This window comes from Caenorhabditis elegans, chromosome X (assembly GCF_000002985.6).
Source record: "Caenorhabditis elegans chromosome X".
Classification (NCBI taxonomy): Eukaryota; Metazoa; Nematoda; class Chromadorea; order Rhabditida; family Rhabditidae; genus Caenorhabditis; species Caenorhabditis elegans.
In genome coordinates this window covers 17,375,355-17,391,656 of record NC_003284.9, presented here as the reverse complement: position 1 = coordinate 17,391,656, position 16,302 = coordinate 17,375,355, and the positions used below count along the sequence as shown (strand labels likewise).

At 35.5% G+C, this 16,302-nt stretch overlaps 3 protein-coding genes and 3 non-coding genes across 10 annotated transcripts; 3 read left to right on the top strand and 3 right to left on the bottom strand.

The window, feature by feature from the left end:
• Positions 1-41: 41 nt before the first annotated feature.
• Positions 42-8,532, top strand: F10D7.5 (the record flags this gene model as incomplete). 4 transcript variants are annotated; one of them, NM_078417.6, is made up of 13 exons in its annotated part: positions 42-126; positions 2,476-2,604; positions 2,656-2,713; positions 2,998-3,123; positions 3,171-3,312; positions 4,697-4,784; positions 5,569-5,730; positions 6,241-6,392; positions 6,487-6,685; positions 6,825-7,151; positions 7,210-7,325; positions 7,378-7,548; positions 7,896-8,532. In NM_078417.6, 13 exons carry the CDS (start codon positions 96-98, stop codon positions 8,046-8,048), a joined length of 1,854 nt encoding a protein of 617 aa, NP_510818.3. The 4 variants fall into 4 exon arrangements, with proteins under 4 accessions (NP_510818.3, NP_510817.3, NP_001379824.1 ...); NM_078418.4 differs by lacking the exons at positions 42-126; positions 2,476-2,604; positions 2,656-2,713; ... (1 more) ...; positions 3,171-3,312; positions 4,697-4,784 and adding an exon at positions 5,122-5,384; NM_078416.5 differs by lacking the exons at positions 4,697-4,784; positions 6,241-6,392; positions 6,487-6,685; ... (2 more) ...; positions 7,378-7,548; positions 7,896-8,532 and having other exon boundaries at positions 96-126; positions 5,569-5,679.
• F10D7.8 lies at positions 623-763 on the bottom strand. Its single transcript, NR_072954.1, has one exon. It is a non-coding gene; the product is annotated as an Unclassified non-coding RNA F10D7.8 (non-coding RNA).
• F10D7.6 lies at positions 785-887 on the bottom strand. The gene has a single exon (NR_072953.1). It is a non-coding gene; the product is annotated as an Unclassified non-coding RNA F10D7.6 (non-coding RNA).
• On the bottom strand, positions 998-1,127 carry F10D7.9. Its single transcript, NR_072952.1, has one exon. It is a non-coding gene; the product is annotated as an Unclassified non-coding RNA F10D7.9 (non-coding RNA).
• A 1,049-nt stretch (positions 8,533-9,581) lies between the features above and the next one.
• F10D7.4 lies at positions 9,582-11,022 on the top strand (the record flags this gene model as incomplete). Of its 2 annotated transcripts, none has more annotated exons than NM_001351896.2 (4): positions 9,582-9,670; positions 9,828-9,979; positions 10,543-10,738; positions 10,787-11,022. In NM_001351896.2, the coding sequence occupies 3 exons, from the start codon at positions 9,839-9,841 to the stop codon at positions 10,987-10,989; spliced, it is 540 nt and encodes a 179-aa protein (NP_001338853.1). The 2 variants fall into 2 exon arrangements, with proteins under 2 accessions (NP_001338853.1, NP_001338854.1); NM_001351895.3 differs by having other exon boundaries at positions 9,652-9,670; positions 10,787-10,989.
• An 859-nt stretch (positions 11,023-11,881) lies between these two features.
• Positions 11,882-13,336, top strand: F10D7.10 (CB1 cannabinoid receptor-interacting protein 1). The gene is made up of 4 exons (NM_001351894.3): positions 11,882-11,905; positions 12,205-12,353; positions 12,412-12,598; positions 12,809-13,336. The coding sequence occupies exons 1-4, from the start codon at positions 11,890-11,892 to the stop codon at positions 13,024-13,026; spliced, it is 570 nt and encodes a 189-aa protein (NP_001338852.1). The 5' UTR covers positions 11,882-11,889; the 3' UTR covers positions 13,027-13,336.
• The last annotated feature ends 2,966 nt before the right edge of the window (positions 13,337-16,302 follow it).

Genomic DNA, 16,302 nt, shown 5'->3' with positions numbered 1-16,302 from the left:
AATCTTTGTCTTATTTTATGTTTTAATTATAAAATTTTCAGAGTTAAGGACCGAGGACAACTCTAACACCTCGTCTTGGCTTGCAAAAATCAAATATGGGAAACGAAAACTCACGAACGTACAAAGGTAAGTTGTTTACTTTATTATTAAAATTTTGCTCAAAAATATGTGAAAATTGGTTTTCCTCTTCAAAAGATAGAAAAAGAAAACTTAACTTGAAAAGATGCACGTGACTTCTGAAGAAGAAATTTGAAAATAAAGTCCTAGTTCAAAAAGAATTAAAAGTTACTGTTTGGGTAAAGTTCTTAAAAATCGCACCAGTGAAGCTTATTGAACAACTAAATTTCACAATGTACTCACATTAACTGAAATTGTTCTAGTTGTGATGCATTTAAATGAAGTCCAATAGCTTTTCTAATCAAAAAAGATTTTCTAATTAAAAATTCTGAGCTGATATTAAAAATCTTTTAAGAATAAGTTTTTGCTGTAGATCAAATAATTTCGTAGAAAGCTAACCCCTTCCATAAGAATTCATATGGTTATCATAACCTTTTTCCATTTGCGATTTCGTAAACAAAACACTTAATTTTTAAAAGAAAATGATCACCTGTTTGCCTGTCTGGTGGTCAAAACAAAACAATTGAGGAAATAGTCAACAAAGTACTCGCTTCAGTATCCTCCCCCTTCTTTGTGCTCTTTATCCCTATACCCTAGTGCTAGTTGTCTCCAACACATTGTTATCATGGGCTCACGATATCTTCCTATTTACGGATTCACCATCTCCGTTCCTGAAAGTTGATGCTTTGCGCCTGTGCGTGCTTGATCCGGAGCCGAACAGCAGCCGGCTTTCTGCTCAGGTCGGATAAAGAGTCAATGACTGACGGGAGGGCGTAGAGCAAAGCTCTTCTTTATTTTCGAGCCCTGCCCGCCCTAAGATATCGCTAGTCAGCACCAAAGTCCTGTGACTTTTTTTGAGGTGACCATTCACGAGACATTGAATTCTATTCCCCCCCCCCCCCGTCCCGAACTTCAAAAAACACTGAGCACGGCACATCTGGTACCCAGTAGTCGTTTTGCAAAAATCGGCCTCCTCCCTCCTGCCGCTATTATTTCATTCCCCTCTCCGTTACTGCCGTTCAATGGTGCAACTAGCCGAATTTCAACGAAACAGCTTTTCGGAAGCAAGAGATATTCCTGATCGTAGTAGTCCATTACGTTCTTCACCACCTTCCAGCTACACAAGACCCAGTTCTTCAAGACTTTCACCGTTTGTGGGGTCCTACTCGAACTGTGATACAGTGGATGAGCTATGCAACCGGTTGACTAGATATCATCGACAAGTTAGAGGTATACTTTTAGGAATGGTTTTTGGCAGATGTTAGGGTTAGAGAAGCGTACGGAAATTCATTTTGTGAGCATATTTTTCAATAAACAATGACATTTTGCACGGGAGCAATTTTTGAACAATTACTGATCTTTTTTAAATTACTGCAAATTTCTGGAAGTGTGCGAGGGTTCTTCTAGAAATATCAAAAAATGGTCAGCTACAAAAATTTAGAAAAAAAACAAATAACAAATATTTTTTTTATTCATCTCTACATTGAAATATTAAATAAAACAAAAATAAAGGCACTTCAAGTTTAGCTATATAGTCAGTTGTGCCTTTTCTGTTTTCAATATCAAAGTTACTACATTAACAAATTTGAAGTTGAAAGTTTCCACAGTTGATTCATCTCCCCCAACTGATAAAATCCACACGTGACTGCTGAAAAATTCATTTTATTTTAGACTTTGGTTTACAAGGACTTTTGTTGTCAAAGTTGAACTTAATAAGTTTCACGTTTTCTGGCATTGTTGACACTTTTTCTCATCACTATTTACTTTCACGTTGGAAAGTTCTTGTTTCCCCATCTGAATGAACTTGGACCAAGGTCAATATTGTCGTGTAAAAACAATTGGACCATCAGAACAAATATTCCTGTCATGCGGGACGTTCTTTATCTTGTGATGTATGCCTGATCGACTTCCCAAAGTGCTCAGAGTTCTTCTGCTCCGTGTTGTTTTTCCATCCCAACCTGCGATCAGCTGTCTTCAGAAGGTGATCTTCCTGCTCACACGGAGTACTTTTAGAATCACTTGTTTTCTGTTTTTGTTAAGGTTAGATGACGTGAAATTTATATGAAAAGATTTAACATCCAGCAAAAAGAGCAAGAAAAGCAAAAAAGAAAACAAAAAAAGTTTTACAATTGCACAACACGATGACAACTGTCAAAAAAAATTTGAAGAAAATCGTCACTTCCGATTGCTTCAGAAACCTTCTTAGTGTAATAAGCCGGGGGAGCAGGGAGCAAAACGTTCGAAAATCGAAAGAGCTCCAGAAAATGAAAATGATAAAAATGATGATGCAACAAGAAAGAGATATCTTTTTCGACATTTTTCCAAAGCTTTTCCACGCTAATTTTAACTTGTTTTCAGATATGGTGAACAACTTTGGAATGCAAATAGACGATGAAACTCGAGATATTATCAATCAAGTTACTCCGGGCACTAGAGGACCATTACAGTTTCATTGTATTCATGGATCAAATGTAGTTATTTTGAAAAGTGAGTTGTACAAAGTTGGAAGGAAGCTTCAAAATTTTGATTTTTTTTAAGATGGAAGACTGGCTAAACGACGCGAAAGTTTTTGCAAAGGATTGGCGTTTTCAAATCGGTAAGTTTCTAATTTTTGTATTGTATATTAGAGCCTAAGGACTGAGCCAAAAACAAATGCCTAGAAGTGCCGGGTCTAGGGGCCCAAACCTGGAGATTTAGGCTTATAAGCTTACGCTTAGGAATCACCTTGATTTTTGATTGATCAAAAAGTGTTGTCAATTTAGTATCATTGAAAAACAATTTAAGATGTGACCAAGTTAATTTTGAGAAGCTTCAAAACTTTTAGGTTTTATAGCGGTTATTTCAAAATGGCGTTCTTAAACAAACTTTCTCAAATTTCAGACCTATCGAGATTGACGAGAACGTGTGCCTCCGTCTCTGTGAAGTTGGAACCAATTGGTCGGGAGTTCTCAGATTTGGTGTTACCAACGACGATCCGGAAATGTACAGAGATATTCCGGTGCCGACGTGAGTCTTCCAGCCATACCTTTCAAGCCATCACTTTCAAAATTTAGATTTGCCTGTCCTGATCTCACCACAAAAGATGGGTACTGGGCGAAAGCACTGCCTGAAAGATACTCAAACGAGGGAAACATTCTGCACTTTTATGTCAATGCACATGGAGAGCTCTTTTATGGTATCAATGGATCTCAAAAGGTGAGGGGATGGTAGAGTAGTTTTTGAGTTTTGAGAAAGGTTGTAGAATCGAGCAACTTTGCATTACAATTGAAAACTTCCAAATATGTCGATGGAGCTTGATACAAAGTTACCTAAGTCTCCACTTGCTGATTTCAACAGATTTCAGCCCCACTTCTTCAATGTAGATGCTTATATCATGGTTTATTTGAACGGAGTCATTTAGTAGTGCACAACACAAGAATTTGAAATAACGTACATTTTGCCAGCCAAGTTTTATCCATGCTTTAAATGGTATTTTGAGGACTTACAGTGCTGGCCAAAAAGATATCCAGTTTTTTGACGATTTCGATATTTTTTCCAATGGGCATAACTTCAAAACTAGGAAAGGTACCAAAAAATTTTCAACTTGTAAAATGTAGCTCGTGATCAGGCCTATGTATTTTTACATGTTGCAATTATTCATCCATCACATGGCAAGTAATAAAGCGGCGGGCATCTCGTGAGTCCGTTTTTGACGATGATTACTAAAACGACTGTAACTCAAGAAACATATTTTTAATGAAAGGTTTGAGAAAGTAACAAAATGTTTATTTAATTTTTCATTGTTTGAACATATCAACTTTGTCCTAAAACCTCCATTTAAAAAAATGTGTGCGCTGAAACTAGTGTCTCATTAGACACTGTTTAGAGGCTTTGTTCAAAAATCAGGTTTCTTGGATTGAAAATCTTTTTCCGACAATTTTTGTGAAGAACTGATGTTGTTATTATATTTGAACTACATATTAACCAATAAACAGAATTCAGAAAAAAAATCTACTATTTTTGAGACATGAGCTCGAGATTACTCTACACTTCTCTTCTTTAAACTCTCTTGTCTTTTTCAATGGAGGTTTCAGGACGAAGTTAGTATGTTCAAACAATAAAAAATTATATAAACATCGTGTTACTTTCTAAAAACCTTCCATTAAAAATATGTTTCTCGAGTTACAGTCGTTTTAGTAATCATCATCAAAAGCGGACTCACGAGATGTCGGCCGCTTTATCACTTGCCATGTTTTGGGTGAATAATTTAATCATGTAAAAATACATAGGCCTGATCACGAGCTACATTTTACCAGTTGAAACTTTTTTGATAGCTTTCCTAGTTTTGGAGTTATGCTTAATGGAAAAAATATCGAAATCATCAAAAAACAGAAAGTGGATATCTTTTTGGCCAGCGCTGTACATTACGTTTTTTAGAATACCTTAAACGGCTTGTTTTTAGTATAAGTATTGCACCTTGCTTGCTCTATTTGGTTCGCTCTTGTCTTGGTACAAGCTAGATATGAGCGATCGAATTGGAGCATCGGAGGTGTAAGACTCATAGGAAAAATGTTATACCTGAGCAATTCCAAACGTTCAGGGTATGTTCTTGACTGGTATCAACGTTCACCGACCGATGTGGCTCATTCTCGATATATATGGAAACTCAGTTGGTGTGGAAATTATCGGTGAGTGGCGTGTTCCAGAATTAGCAGATTTTCGTGAACTTTTTTTTCTTAAACAACAATTCAAATTTGAAAGTGAACACTAAACAAACAAAAACTGTCAAGCTTATTTTATCGGCGATTAGACAGTCCGAGACACATATGGGAAACCTAATAGGGAAATGACATCATCCCCGCTTCCCTTTCCTAGGCAGCTTTTGACCATTGGAGCCCGCTGGCTAGCTGAACCGGTTCTTGCGCAATGTCAGGCGCCGTGTTTGTATGCTATACGCATGATTCATTATGAAATCAAACAATCTGCCTCCAAAATCTATCTTATTCATCCTTCTCTCTCAATCTCCTCCCTTTGAACACAAACACACCCAGCACTATTTTTGCATTGTTTTTAGATTTTCGAACTGACTTCTTCTGTACTTTATATGTGACACTGCATATTGTACTGTTTTTACTTGATAGTCAAAAAGTTATCAGGTTGTAAGAGAAAGTTGTACAAACATTTCTTATTGGCATCTTTCTATTGTTACCATTGGTAAACACTTGCAAGTACGAGAGTTATCAGTCACTAAAACATGAGCACCATTGAGCAGAAACTGCGGCAATTATGTAAGATACTGATTTTCATATGATTCAATTTGTGATAGTTTTTGTATTTTTAATTCATCAAAACCGAAAGTTAGCGACTTTTATGTTTTCTTTATGTCGTTACTATGAAACTTATAAATTTTGAAAATAAAAGTTCTACAAAAAAGTTTATGTCCTATTTATATTCCAACTACCTTGTTTTCAGATGCATCAGAATTCCGACCGCGCCGCAACGCCCCGCCACCTCCAATCATTGCAGTACCACCAAGACCCGCACCAGCTCGCACGTCGCCTGCTATCACCGCCATAGCTCTGACACCGTCTTCCGCATCTGAATCTTCGATGGCCTCTCGGACAGATGACTCAGGTAGGTCAACATCACAAACTGATCTGCATTTAAAAGTGGGCGCTTGTGAGAATCAATGTATGTGTGTATGTGAGTCATGATTCCGCGTATGTATTTCTAATTCGCAGTTCAAATGTTCGGTGAATCAGATGAGAAACGACGCAAATGTTGCGCTCTAGTTTTACTCGAACTGCAGTGTTTTGTTCTAAAAGCAAGGTGAAATATCGGTTTATGGGTAAGTTCGAAATTGATCTTTAGTAGATGTAACCGAACAGTTGTAAAAATTATTTTTAGTAATTCAGTTTTAATCAACATTTATATTTTTTCTAGCTCTAGTTCTAAAACTAGCACCTGAAAATTGTTTTTAAACCTCATAAATTATTTCAACTTCTAGAACATTACATCTTCATTTTTATCTGCAACCTGAAATTTTTTGGGAAGGTATGCGTAAGTAAAGTTATAGCTTGGTAGAAAAATTGGGCTCAAAAATTAAACTTTTGGAAGCTCCCTTACCACAAAACATGTATTCAGGAAAACGTCCATTGCGATTCCATTACGTCAAAGGATGTCATATCACATTGAACCCATCACGAAACATTGCCACACGTGATCAAGCCGAATACTCGCAGGGCTACGTTTTCACGGAGCGTCCCATCAAAAACAACGAGAAGGTGATGATCATGGTGAGTTTAAAACAGCTGACTCGTTTTTTTAGCCCTCCTTTTGTCCAACTATCTCCACACTGACCCCTCATAAAAACGTAGTCAAAAATTGCAGATCAGTCAGGTGCAACGTCTCTATGAGGGAGGGCTCGCTTTTGGCGTGACATGCTGTGATCCGGCGTCGATTCGAGTTGCTGGACTTCCAGATGACTCATCGGATTTGGTGGAGATGCCCGAATATTGGGTCGGTATCAAGGATATTGCATTGCAGCCAAAGGCCAATAGTATTCTCTCGTTTTGGATAACAGATTCTGGTAATATTTTTAATTAAGTTGGGAGATCTCTAAAACAAATGTTAAAAAAATGGGCAACGGAGTATAACTTTTAAATTTTTTTTGGCTAAAAAACCGAGGAAAAAATGACAAGCTGCTTTATGATAGTATTTATTTTCAGGCGAAGTCAAATTTGAAATCGACTCGAACGGAGCTCGCACTTGCCTCTACGTTGACAACTCTCTTGAGCTTTACATGTATTTTGATGTCTACGGATCAACGCTTTCTATCAAAATGCTCGGGTATATTCAAGTTCCACGATCTCATTCTCCGGCTGCCAGAGAAACTGTGAAAGAGGGACCATCCACACGAAACGAGCAACCACTTTCGATTCCGAGACGGCCTGCCAGAATTCCTGACGGCGCACCATCGTCCTCGTCGTACCTGGCGCCAGCAGTTCCAGCACGTGCTCCGCCACCGGTGCCGCAGAGTCCGTTGAGAGTCAATGGTAAGATTTACACATGTGCAGGAAAAAGAATGAGCTTTTCAAAACAACACTTTTACAGTTCGTGATTCCCTGGAAGGCTCCTCAAGTACACCAGCTCTCTCCACAACGCGCCCAACCATCGACGATCTTCTCGGGGAGATCATCCCCTCAACTCCTCCTCCAGTTGCACCAAGGGTTGGTTTGAAAACCGAATTACGCCAAAGTTATTACTCTTTTAAAATTCAAGGCAGTTCTTGGTTCTTCCTCATCTACATCTCGCCTACCAAACAGATCTTCTCCAGCGACAACGACTGCGATGATGTCGCCGCCTTCCTTCAACCCACCGCCACTTCCAGCATCGTTCCAGAGAAATGAAGGAAATGGGGCACAAGAGGTTAACGAAGGAGACGAATGCACTGTGAGTTTATTGAAATTTATCGAAGTTCATATGTAGAACAAGATCAAAGGTTCGCCAAAGGGTCGCAAAATTTTTTTGAAAATTGAACTTAAAATTGCAAATGATAACTGTTAAAGTATTATTAAACTTAAGACTGTCCAATTTAGTATAACAATTAATTTGAACATTTAAATCGGTGTAGTCATTTCAGCGTAAAAATTACATCTTTTATGAAAAATAAAACATTTTTCTATAATAATAATTTCCAACAACTGCTGACTGTTTAGTTATCATGCCAACAGCCAGTTTTGTAGATCTTTCGCCAACGCCTAAATCCCACTACATTTCAAGAAATTAAATATTTTCAGATTTGCATGGACGCACCAGTGAACTCTGTGCTCTACACATGCGGTCACATGTGCATGTGCTTTGAGTGTGGTCGTCGCCTTCTGACCACAAAGGGAACTTGCCCGATCTGCCGTGCTCCTGTGCAGGACGTTATCAAGACGTACAAGTCTTGAATATTTGTGTATAAACCCTTGCCCCAGTCATGTTTTATCCTATTTTCTCTGTTCTCATTATCATTCTTTCATTAATCATCCCCTTGAAATTTGTATGTCAAATTGTGATGAGGTAGAATTTTGAAGTTTTCTTTATTTTCATTTTTATTTTTTTATATTGTCATTCACTATTACCAAAAGTGGTTTCACCCAGTTAGCTGCATAATATATCCACGTTGAATTGAATCATAGCCCTTTGCCCTTTTCCCCCAATCCCATGAATTTTACCCCCATTTTCACAAAACCTACTGATTCGAGAACATGCACCGGTCCTCCCACACACAAACTATCGCCTTGGTCCTACTGCTCCCAACTGTCTTTATGTGTATTCAACCTTTGTAGTTGCCTCTTATACATCCGTTCCTTTTGTGTTGTAAAGTTATTGTTTTTATTCATCCCTTATGATGTTTGCCACATGGTTGTAAGATAAAACATTGAATATTTTTTGCATTAGTGCAGCTAAAATTAAGGGAAATCTACGAAGAAATTTTTATTACTGGTGATCTGAACACTGTTGGAGTCACTCGTCATCCTAGCTTGTTTTTTTTCGGAGCTGCGGAAAATCTTTTAAAAAAATTGTGATTTTCAAATATTCATTTTACTGAGCCGGCTCCCTTGGGTATTACAGCAAAAGCAAACAAAACCCTAATAAATTTGAAAAATCGTAAGAGTTCTGCAGCTAAATTTGGGATAATTTTCCAAGTTAAAAATTGTTTCCAGCATATTTTTTTGGTTAATACAATTGAGATTAAAAATTGTTAGTTGATTTTTTACATTCAATGATCTATTGACTTCAAACATAAAATTTTCTTCAAACCTCCAGCATTAACACAATTGATGGGCTCAATTGATGGCTACCAAAAAGCAATGACAACTAGTTGGTTAGTCAAGCATTCAGCGACAATTTGATAATTAAATCAAAGTTCACAACGGGTGGTTGATAAACCGGAAAGTGCATCTAACTTTTAAGTTCAAAACACGTAGCGGATCTTGGTTCATCCTATATATTAAGCTGATTTGAAACAAGATTTAGATTTGGGGAGAAATATCGAATTTGATAAATTTAGTGAATTTTAAATATTTAATACATATTTTTTAAAAATTAGTTTAACTTTATTTTCCATAAAATTTTATACATAATGTTTGATATTTTGCAAAATTTTAAAAAATTTTCATATTTTCTAAAACAGTTTTGCCGCACTTTAACTTTTTCTCCAGTATTTCCTTGAAATCGTATAGCTAATAATTTTTGGTACAAGTATCAGAAATGAAAAATATTTTAACATTTACCATGCAATTTTAATAGCATAATTTTGTGACACGCAAAAATGCCCAAAAAATATCCGCAAATTCATCTCGTCGTCAGGGCAACACGTTGGATCAGCTATGTAGATTTTAGGACATTTTCGCGTGATAATAGTTTTTACAATCGACAATAAAAATATAAAAGCAACAGAAAAATGGCATAAATTTTTTCGTTCTCTTCCCCTTGCCGATAAATTGATTTTTATCGCCATATTCGCACTGTTCCTTGTGATTTTTTGAATTTTCAAGTGCTGTTAAGATGAAAACAAAAGAAGAAGGTATGCCGTTTTTTTCATGATTTTTTCACTATTTGGATTGTTTGGATGTGTTTTGAAATGCTTTAAAACATGATTTTGTAGTTCTTAAAAAAACTATCAAAAATTGAACGTCAAACCCGGAACTTTTCGCTAATCCAAAATCTGAATAAATTTCCAGAGAACCGAATCATGTTCGAATGCCTAGCGCCAAAGTCAGTCAGTGTCCTGAACTTTGAGGGAACTGACTTTGTTAGAAGAAACCCGGATTCTATGTTTTGTCACATTAGATTCACAAGACCAATGGTGGAAGGTGACAATCTTGAGCTGAAGGTAAAGTTGAAACCAATCGAAACATTTGTAAATGTTCATTCAACCTTGAAAGTAGTAATTTGGAACTGGACCAGATGAGGCGATTAATATCATGCAAGTATTTAAATATCATTATCCCTTGCGCACTGTATAGCCAGTTATCGCTGAAAATCGAATCTTGAAGGGGCGCATGACATCTCTTTTTCAGTTCGCTTCCAGAGTACGTTTAATGTACAAAATGCGACTCAGGGAGCGTTGCTACTTGAATAACTATGCTACATCAATAAACTGCTAGGAATTCAAAATTAGTTTCTTGAAAGAAATGTTGATTTGCACTGAAAAATGTCTACATCAAGTTCATTTGCTAGGCGCAAACCGCAGTACAAACTATCCACTCTGACTACAGAGAGTTCTAGATTTCGCTACCTTCAATCAATTGGAGCTTTCCACTATGAAAAGCATGGCGCACGGTTCACCCATTAGGCAATTTGTAAATACAAAAAAATCTATGATGCAATCTGGTTGATCATTTTTCACAACTTCCGCAGAAAATCAATCTCTAGAACTCAAAAATTTTAAATCAGGTTGTCTTCCACGACACGCCAATGTTTGACGGTCAGTGCCTTCTTTCAATCACTCCTCCGGAACTACAAGACTACAGAGCAAAGGTGATAGTTGACGAAAACCCCTACATAATCGACCCAACAACCGCTTGGATCAGCTACATGAAAGATGATGATTGCAGAAAGGTTATGAGATTTGGGATGATGTTCACCAAAGGTACGAACTTATTTTTTGATTGAAAGTCTTGAAAACGTTGCATTGCAGGAGCTCTCAACCTTCGACTACCAGGAGACACCGAGTTCTTCACTTTTTATCATGTGCCAAGAGACTGTAATAACATTTGCGTGGACTTGTTCTTCTGCAATTGTATCAAAGCAGTAGCTCTCCGGGATCCAGACTTTTCTATGGAGATTCATAGCTCTGCACCCAAGATATATAGAAATCAATCTCTAGTCATAATTCCTTGAATATAGTAAAATAAATCGTCCAGAATGTCGAAAAACAAACTAAAGCTTTTTTATTTGAAAAAATTTCTCCCGGCCGGTCTTTTCAGGTTTTCCAGTGAGATATGTTTTCACGCTTCATTTGCAAATTTCCATTTCAACAAATGTAAAAATATACTCTACTGATTAGACCAAAAATTATACATGCTCACTGAAGCAGACGAGGTGCAGCAGCGGCACTAGTTGAAAACTATACCACAGATAAGTAATTTTCAAAAATTTTCAGGTGCAGATTTCTGTAGTAGGATACATATTTTTTTGAAGGTCAGAACTGGGATTTGCTTGAAATTTAAAAAAGTGAACCAAAAAGCCGCTGAATTGAATTTGAATTCCCAATACCCAATTTCAATACTTTGGAGTTTTGTAAATTATAAATACACGTTAAAATATTGGTTGATAGATCATTTACAAAGATTTTTGCGCCATGTATCCGACTCCGTTCCAATTGGCCAAAAAATATTTGTGTGTCGCTTGCGGCAAAGCGGAGTCGAAAAGTATTTTCAGGGAAACAAAGTATTTTAATGAAGTGTTTTTGACCAAACAGTTCTTCGAAATGTGTTCGTAATTTTCTTTGCATCTTTTTTGTCAGGTATAAACTATTGTTTTAACATAAGAAATATGCATTATTTCACTAATATTCTACTTCCAAAATTCACATGTTCTCCCTCACTTATTAACCACTTCTGTTCTCAAACGTTATATTAAACGGATTGATTATAATTACACCGCGGACATTGTTTTCAATTGCCCTTTTTTGACCAAAGTGAAAATGAGAAAAAAAACTATGATTCTTGAAATTGAAACGGAGAATCACTCAGTCCAATTATCATCACTAACACTATTTTGTCTCACCGTCAGTCGATAATGCAGAACAGGCATGGTTAGTTTTCTTCTTTACTTCTGTTCTAAATGTTTAAGTTTTTAATCTCACGTCTGTAAATGTCAATGTGAATGTTGATATTGAAGTTTAGTAGTGTTCCGTATAAATAAAAATATACCGAAAAAAGTCAGTTAAAAATTGATTTAATTAAAAAATAATAATACTTAGTGCAATGTTTTGACCATTTTGGATCTGTGCATCTAACTGTTTACCTATTTGGTCAGTGCGGAACAATGTTTTGTCATGAGAAGCTATATTCTAGCATCAGAGATTGCTTTTAAACCTTTTTTCCTCTTCAGATCTCCATTTGCTCTACCACGGCAATGACCAACAGGTTGTGCAACTGAATTACAGCAAAACCGGTTTAGAACGAATATTCGCTTCAGAACTGACCCACGACATTCATTTTTGCCGAGCAATACGAAAAGCAGAAATTGTGACTTTTGAGGTATGTAATTGTGAAGTTGTTTCTTTCAGTTGTTGGTTTTTATCGTTATTATTCTCAGGTTACAATATATGGAAAAAATAAACGAGAAGGAGACTTCAAATTGATAATAGAACCCGTAAAATCGAAACCAACTGATAAGAAAAGTCAAACTTCTTTACATTCTTCATTTATCATTGAACCACCATGCGTTTGGGCTGGCAATAAGCAGAAAGGGATTTTTAGATTTATAGTGAAACTGGAAAATGGTAAGTTTTCATTATGAAAATAGCAGTTTTAAAACTATGTTGAATCTAATAAGAAGGTAAACATTTTGCTACTCCATCTTTAAAATTTTTTTCTCGACTGCGACATTGTGTTTTTGATCAAATAAGTTTCACACTTATATTTTATGTTTAATCTGTACTTCTAAAATTTTCAGCTAACATTTGTTGAACTTACAAATAAAGTGTTTTCAGAGGCACTGCTAATGAAAATGGATGAAGACGAAAATTGGTTCCCCGTTTTATATTTTTCAAAAACATTGGACTATTACAATATGAGAATGAGTTTATGTAAGACTGTAAGATCAGTTTTGATCGGGAGCCAAATGAACAAAAAACCATCCTCAAAAACGGAAGATATTGGTTTGAAACTGGAGTGTTTATGTAATTCAAAAAACAGTTCCAGGAATTAAACAACGTTTCAACAAGAAATAATCACTATCATATTATTAGGGCTGCTTAGGGGGCTAGCCCCTTCAGTGGGGCTGAGCCCCTTTAAGACAGCCCCCGACACTTTTGGGGTTCCGCACGGGCCGGCGGAATCCCGAAAGCGTCGGGGGCTGCCAAACAACTACATATTGCACTACGCTGTTCAACGCGTGAAAAACTGGGGCTGAGCCCTTTGCAGCCCTTTAGCAGCCCTACATATTATCTACCACATTGTATTCATTTTTTATGATTTATAATTGATAGTAAAATTATATTAAAGTTTTAAAATTGAAATTGTTTGAATTACTATTTGCAACAAAAACAAACCAGCACTGTATATAAAAAAAATTTCCGACAATCGGAAAGATCTGATCTTGCCAATAGTTCCAAAGTTATAGGCATTTGGAGTGATAACATGGAAATTATTGTTCAATTTTCTCTCAGCTTCAAAAAGACTCCATAATCATCTAGTTTTCAATTTCTTGTAGTCTTGTACAAAAGCTTGTCAACATGTTATTCAAACAAATATTCTACAGAAAAACGTATGTACAATATCTAAAACAAAAAGTATTCAAATAAGCATTATGTTTAAGTATATAAGAGGTCCTAATGGTTTAGGCTTCACATGCGGCTTCATCTGAGGTGGAACTTTTAAGTGTATCGAACACATGAAACTTTTTTGAATTGGAGTATACGCCTCGAATTGATTTTAGAATTTTTGCGCAAGCAAAATACAAAAATAATTGAACTCAGGAAACGACGCTGCCTAAACACCTAAAACTCTTAGATAAATAACAATTGCTTTTCAAAAACATTAAGATGAAAATTGTTTAAATGGTTTTAATAGATTATGAATAACAATTGTTTTTTGTTGACAATTATGATTCAGAACTGTTTCATTTTGGAGGAAACTTCATTATTCCCGAAAGATACATACTTTGAAATGTTTAATAAAGTGCAGAGTTTTCATAAGTATGTTCATAAACATTATTGGAACTCTCCTCGCCTCTATCTATTTTAATGAAACTTGGGAAGCTACTATGTATGTACAAACTTTCGTCTCATTCCTACTTTTCCCGCCAACTATAGTACATATTCTCTACACCGTTATCTTTGTTTCCCTGTCCACCACCCATTGTCTTCAATTTGTCATGAAAAGTTTACAAGCACTCATGTGTTTTATTTCTTCTCCTTCTTTTTTTTCGTCTACAGGTCTCCGAGAAAGAAAAAGTTACTGTTCAGAAATCAGTTTCTGAAATAAAAGTTATTAAAAAAATGAGACAAAATATAATAATAGAGAAATTGTTTGGTCAGCTGAGAAAGCGAAAATGTTTGAGATGGCATCCAAGAAAAGAACATCTCATGACTATGACTAGTGACAGCTATTTTGAAACCTAATGATATCAGTCGCGCGTTCAAAATGACCATAGATTAACTGTTTTCATAATTGTTTTTTGATTTATTAGAAATAAAAACAAATTGTCTTATTTGAGGAATTTTCCTTATAATTTGTTTTGTTAAAATAAGTTCTTTAGGTCCATTTTTGGAAATGGTATCAGAATTGTTTAAATATCTTATCTGAAGTTTATTTAAGTTTGTTACTTAAAAGTTTGTCGGTTTCGCACAAAACTTTATTTAAGTTAGGGGCACGAAAAAAGTAAAATCACAAATTATCAATAATTTTAAAATCAAACCATCAACCAGAAACCAGAAAACTAAACCTTGTATTTTGAAATGTGCCCGTTTGAAGATCTATGCAATAAAAAAATTACATTTTGAACTGCTATCAATTTTTTAAAACCGGCAATTTTGACATTTGCCGGTTTAGTACATTTTTGACCGATCTAGATAAATTAAAAAGCTGATAAATTTGTTAAGTATTCAACTTTTGAGATTCAAAATTTTAAGAAGCTTTTCGGCATTTTGAAAACATATGTGACGTATGTCAAGTTTGTTTTTGCCGTTCAACCGATGAGCCTGTATGAACATTTGACTAATGTTTTTTTTTCAATATCAGATCATTTTAATTGTTTAAATTTGATAAACGAAATTGAAAATTTTCGAAAATATATGTTTCGAAGTTGTATACATTTTTAAGAGTTTTCACTTTGTGGCAGATTTTTCTCTTTTCAATTTGAAAGTGTCACGTACCTTGAAATAGTTTGTTTTTTTTAAGAAAATGACCAAAAGAATATTAAAATTTTGAATTATGGTAAAGAATACAAGCCAGCAAAGAATCTAGTTATTGTTGGAAAACTATGAACATCATGTCCTCAGTTTTCAAGAAAACATTAAGATTTCAAAACTATGTATTCTGCATGGCAATGTTGCAACAAACCATTTCCTCATAAAACTAGCCAACTAACACAGTTATTCCTAATAACCACAATGTTCTCTTTTCATATGTTGCCTATGTAATTCTTTCTCAGAAACATTATCATGACCATAAAATAGACAATGTATTGGTTTCTATGTTTCTTCTTCCTGCCAGTGTCCTCTCGCGTTGTTTGAGTACTATTGTTCCCCACTCTCCCCCCCCGGCGTGCGTATTATCGCTGAAAATGTCATATTATCTAATCGAACAATGCCCATTTTTTGGGATGTTTAATAGCAAACATATTCCGATTGGAATTGCAAAATTGAGTTATCATCTTTTTATTGTTGGTCTTGTGACTGTGAGTTTATGTTTGGAATATAGTTTTGATAAGTTTGAAACTATTGTGAACTTGGAATTTTTGATTCTCCAAGTTTTTAAAACGCTATGCACCTAAACTTGGTATTTTTTTTCAATTTAACAAAATTCTACTTTCAAAAAACACTACTCTTATTTGCATGTTCCATAGTATGTATTTCTTGGCAGTGTTTTTCAAAAATAGAACTCCTTCCGATTTAAACACATAATGTTGTGCTTTTTAAGCCTAGACACGACTTCCGATGTGATTTTTCTTCGAATTCTCCCTGTCTGTAAGAAACTCACATGCTGACTGCAAAGAATGTGCCTATTGCGGACCTCAATCAGTGTCGGCTACACTTTTTTAGTGTCGTCCCGAAAGTTGTGGTGTTCTGAGAAAACATAATTTTTATTGATTTTTAATGCAGCAAAATTTCAAATAACTGATACCCGGTTCACCCTAATTTTCCCATGGATACTCCAAATATGTTCAGAAATGCATATTTTTGTACAAAATATAACGTTTTCTAAAGTGTTTGCTAAAATGTTATTGTTCTAAAATCTTTTGAAAGAACCAGAAAATCTCAAA

Coding starts and splice junctions, on each gene's coding strand:
- F10D7.10 (NM_001351894.3), top strand. Junction 12,354..12,411: donor CAGAAATTGTGACTTTTGAG/GTATGTAATTGT, acceptor TATTATTCTCAG/GTTACAATATATGGAAAAAA. Junction 12,599..12,808: donor TATAGTGAAACTGGAAAATG/GTAAGTTTTCAT, acceptor AAGTGTTTTCAG/AGGCACTGCTAATGAAAATG.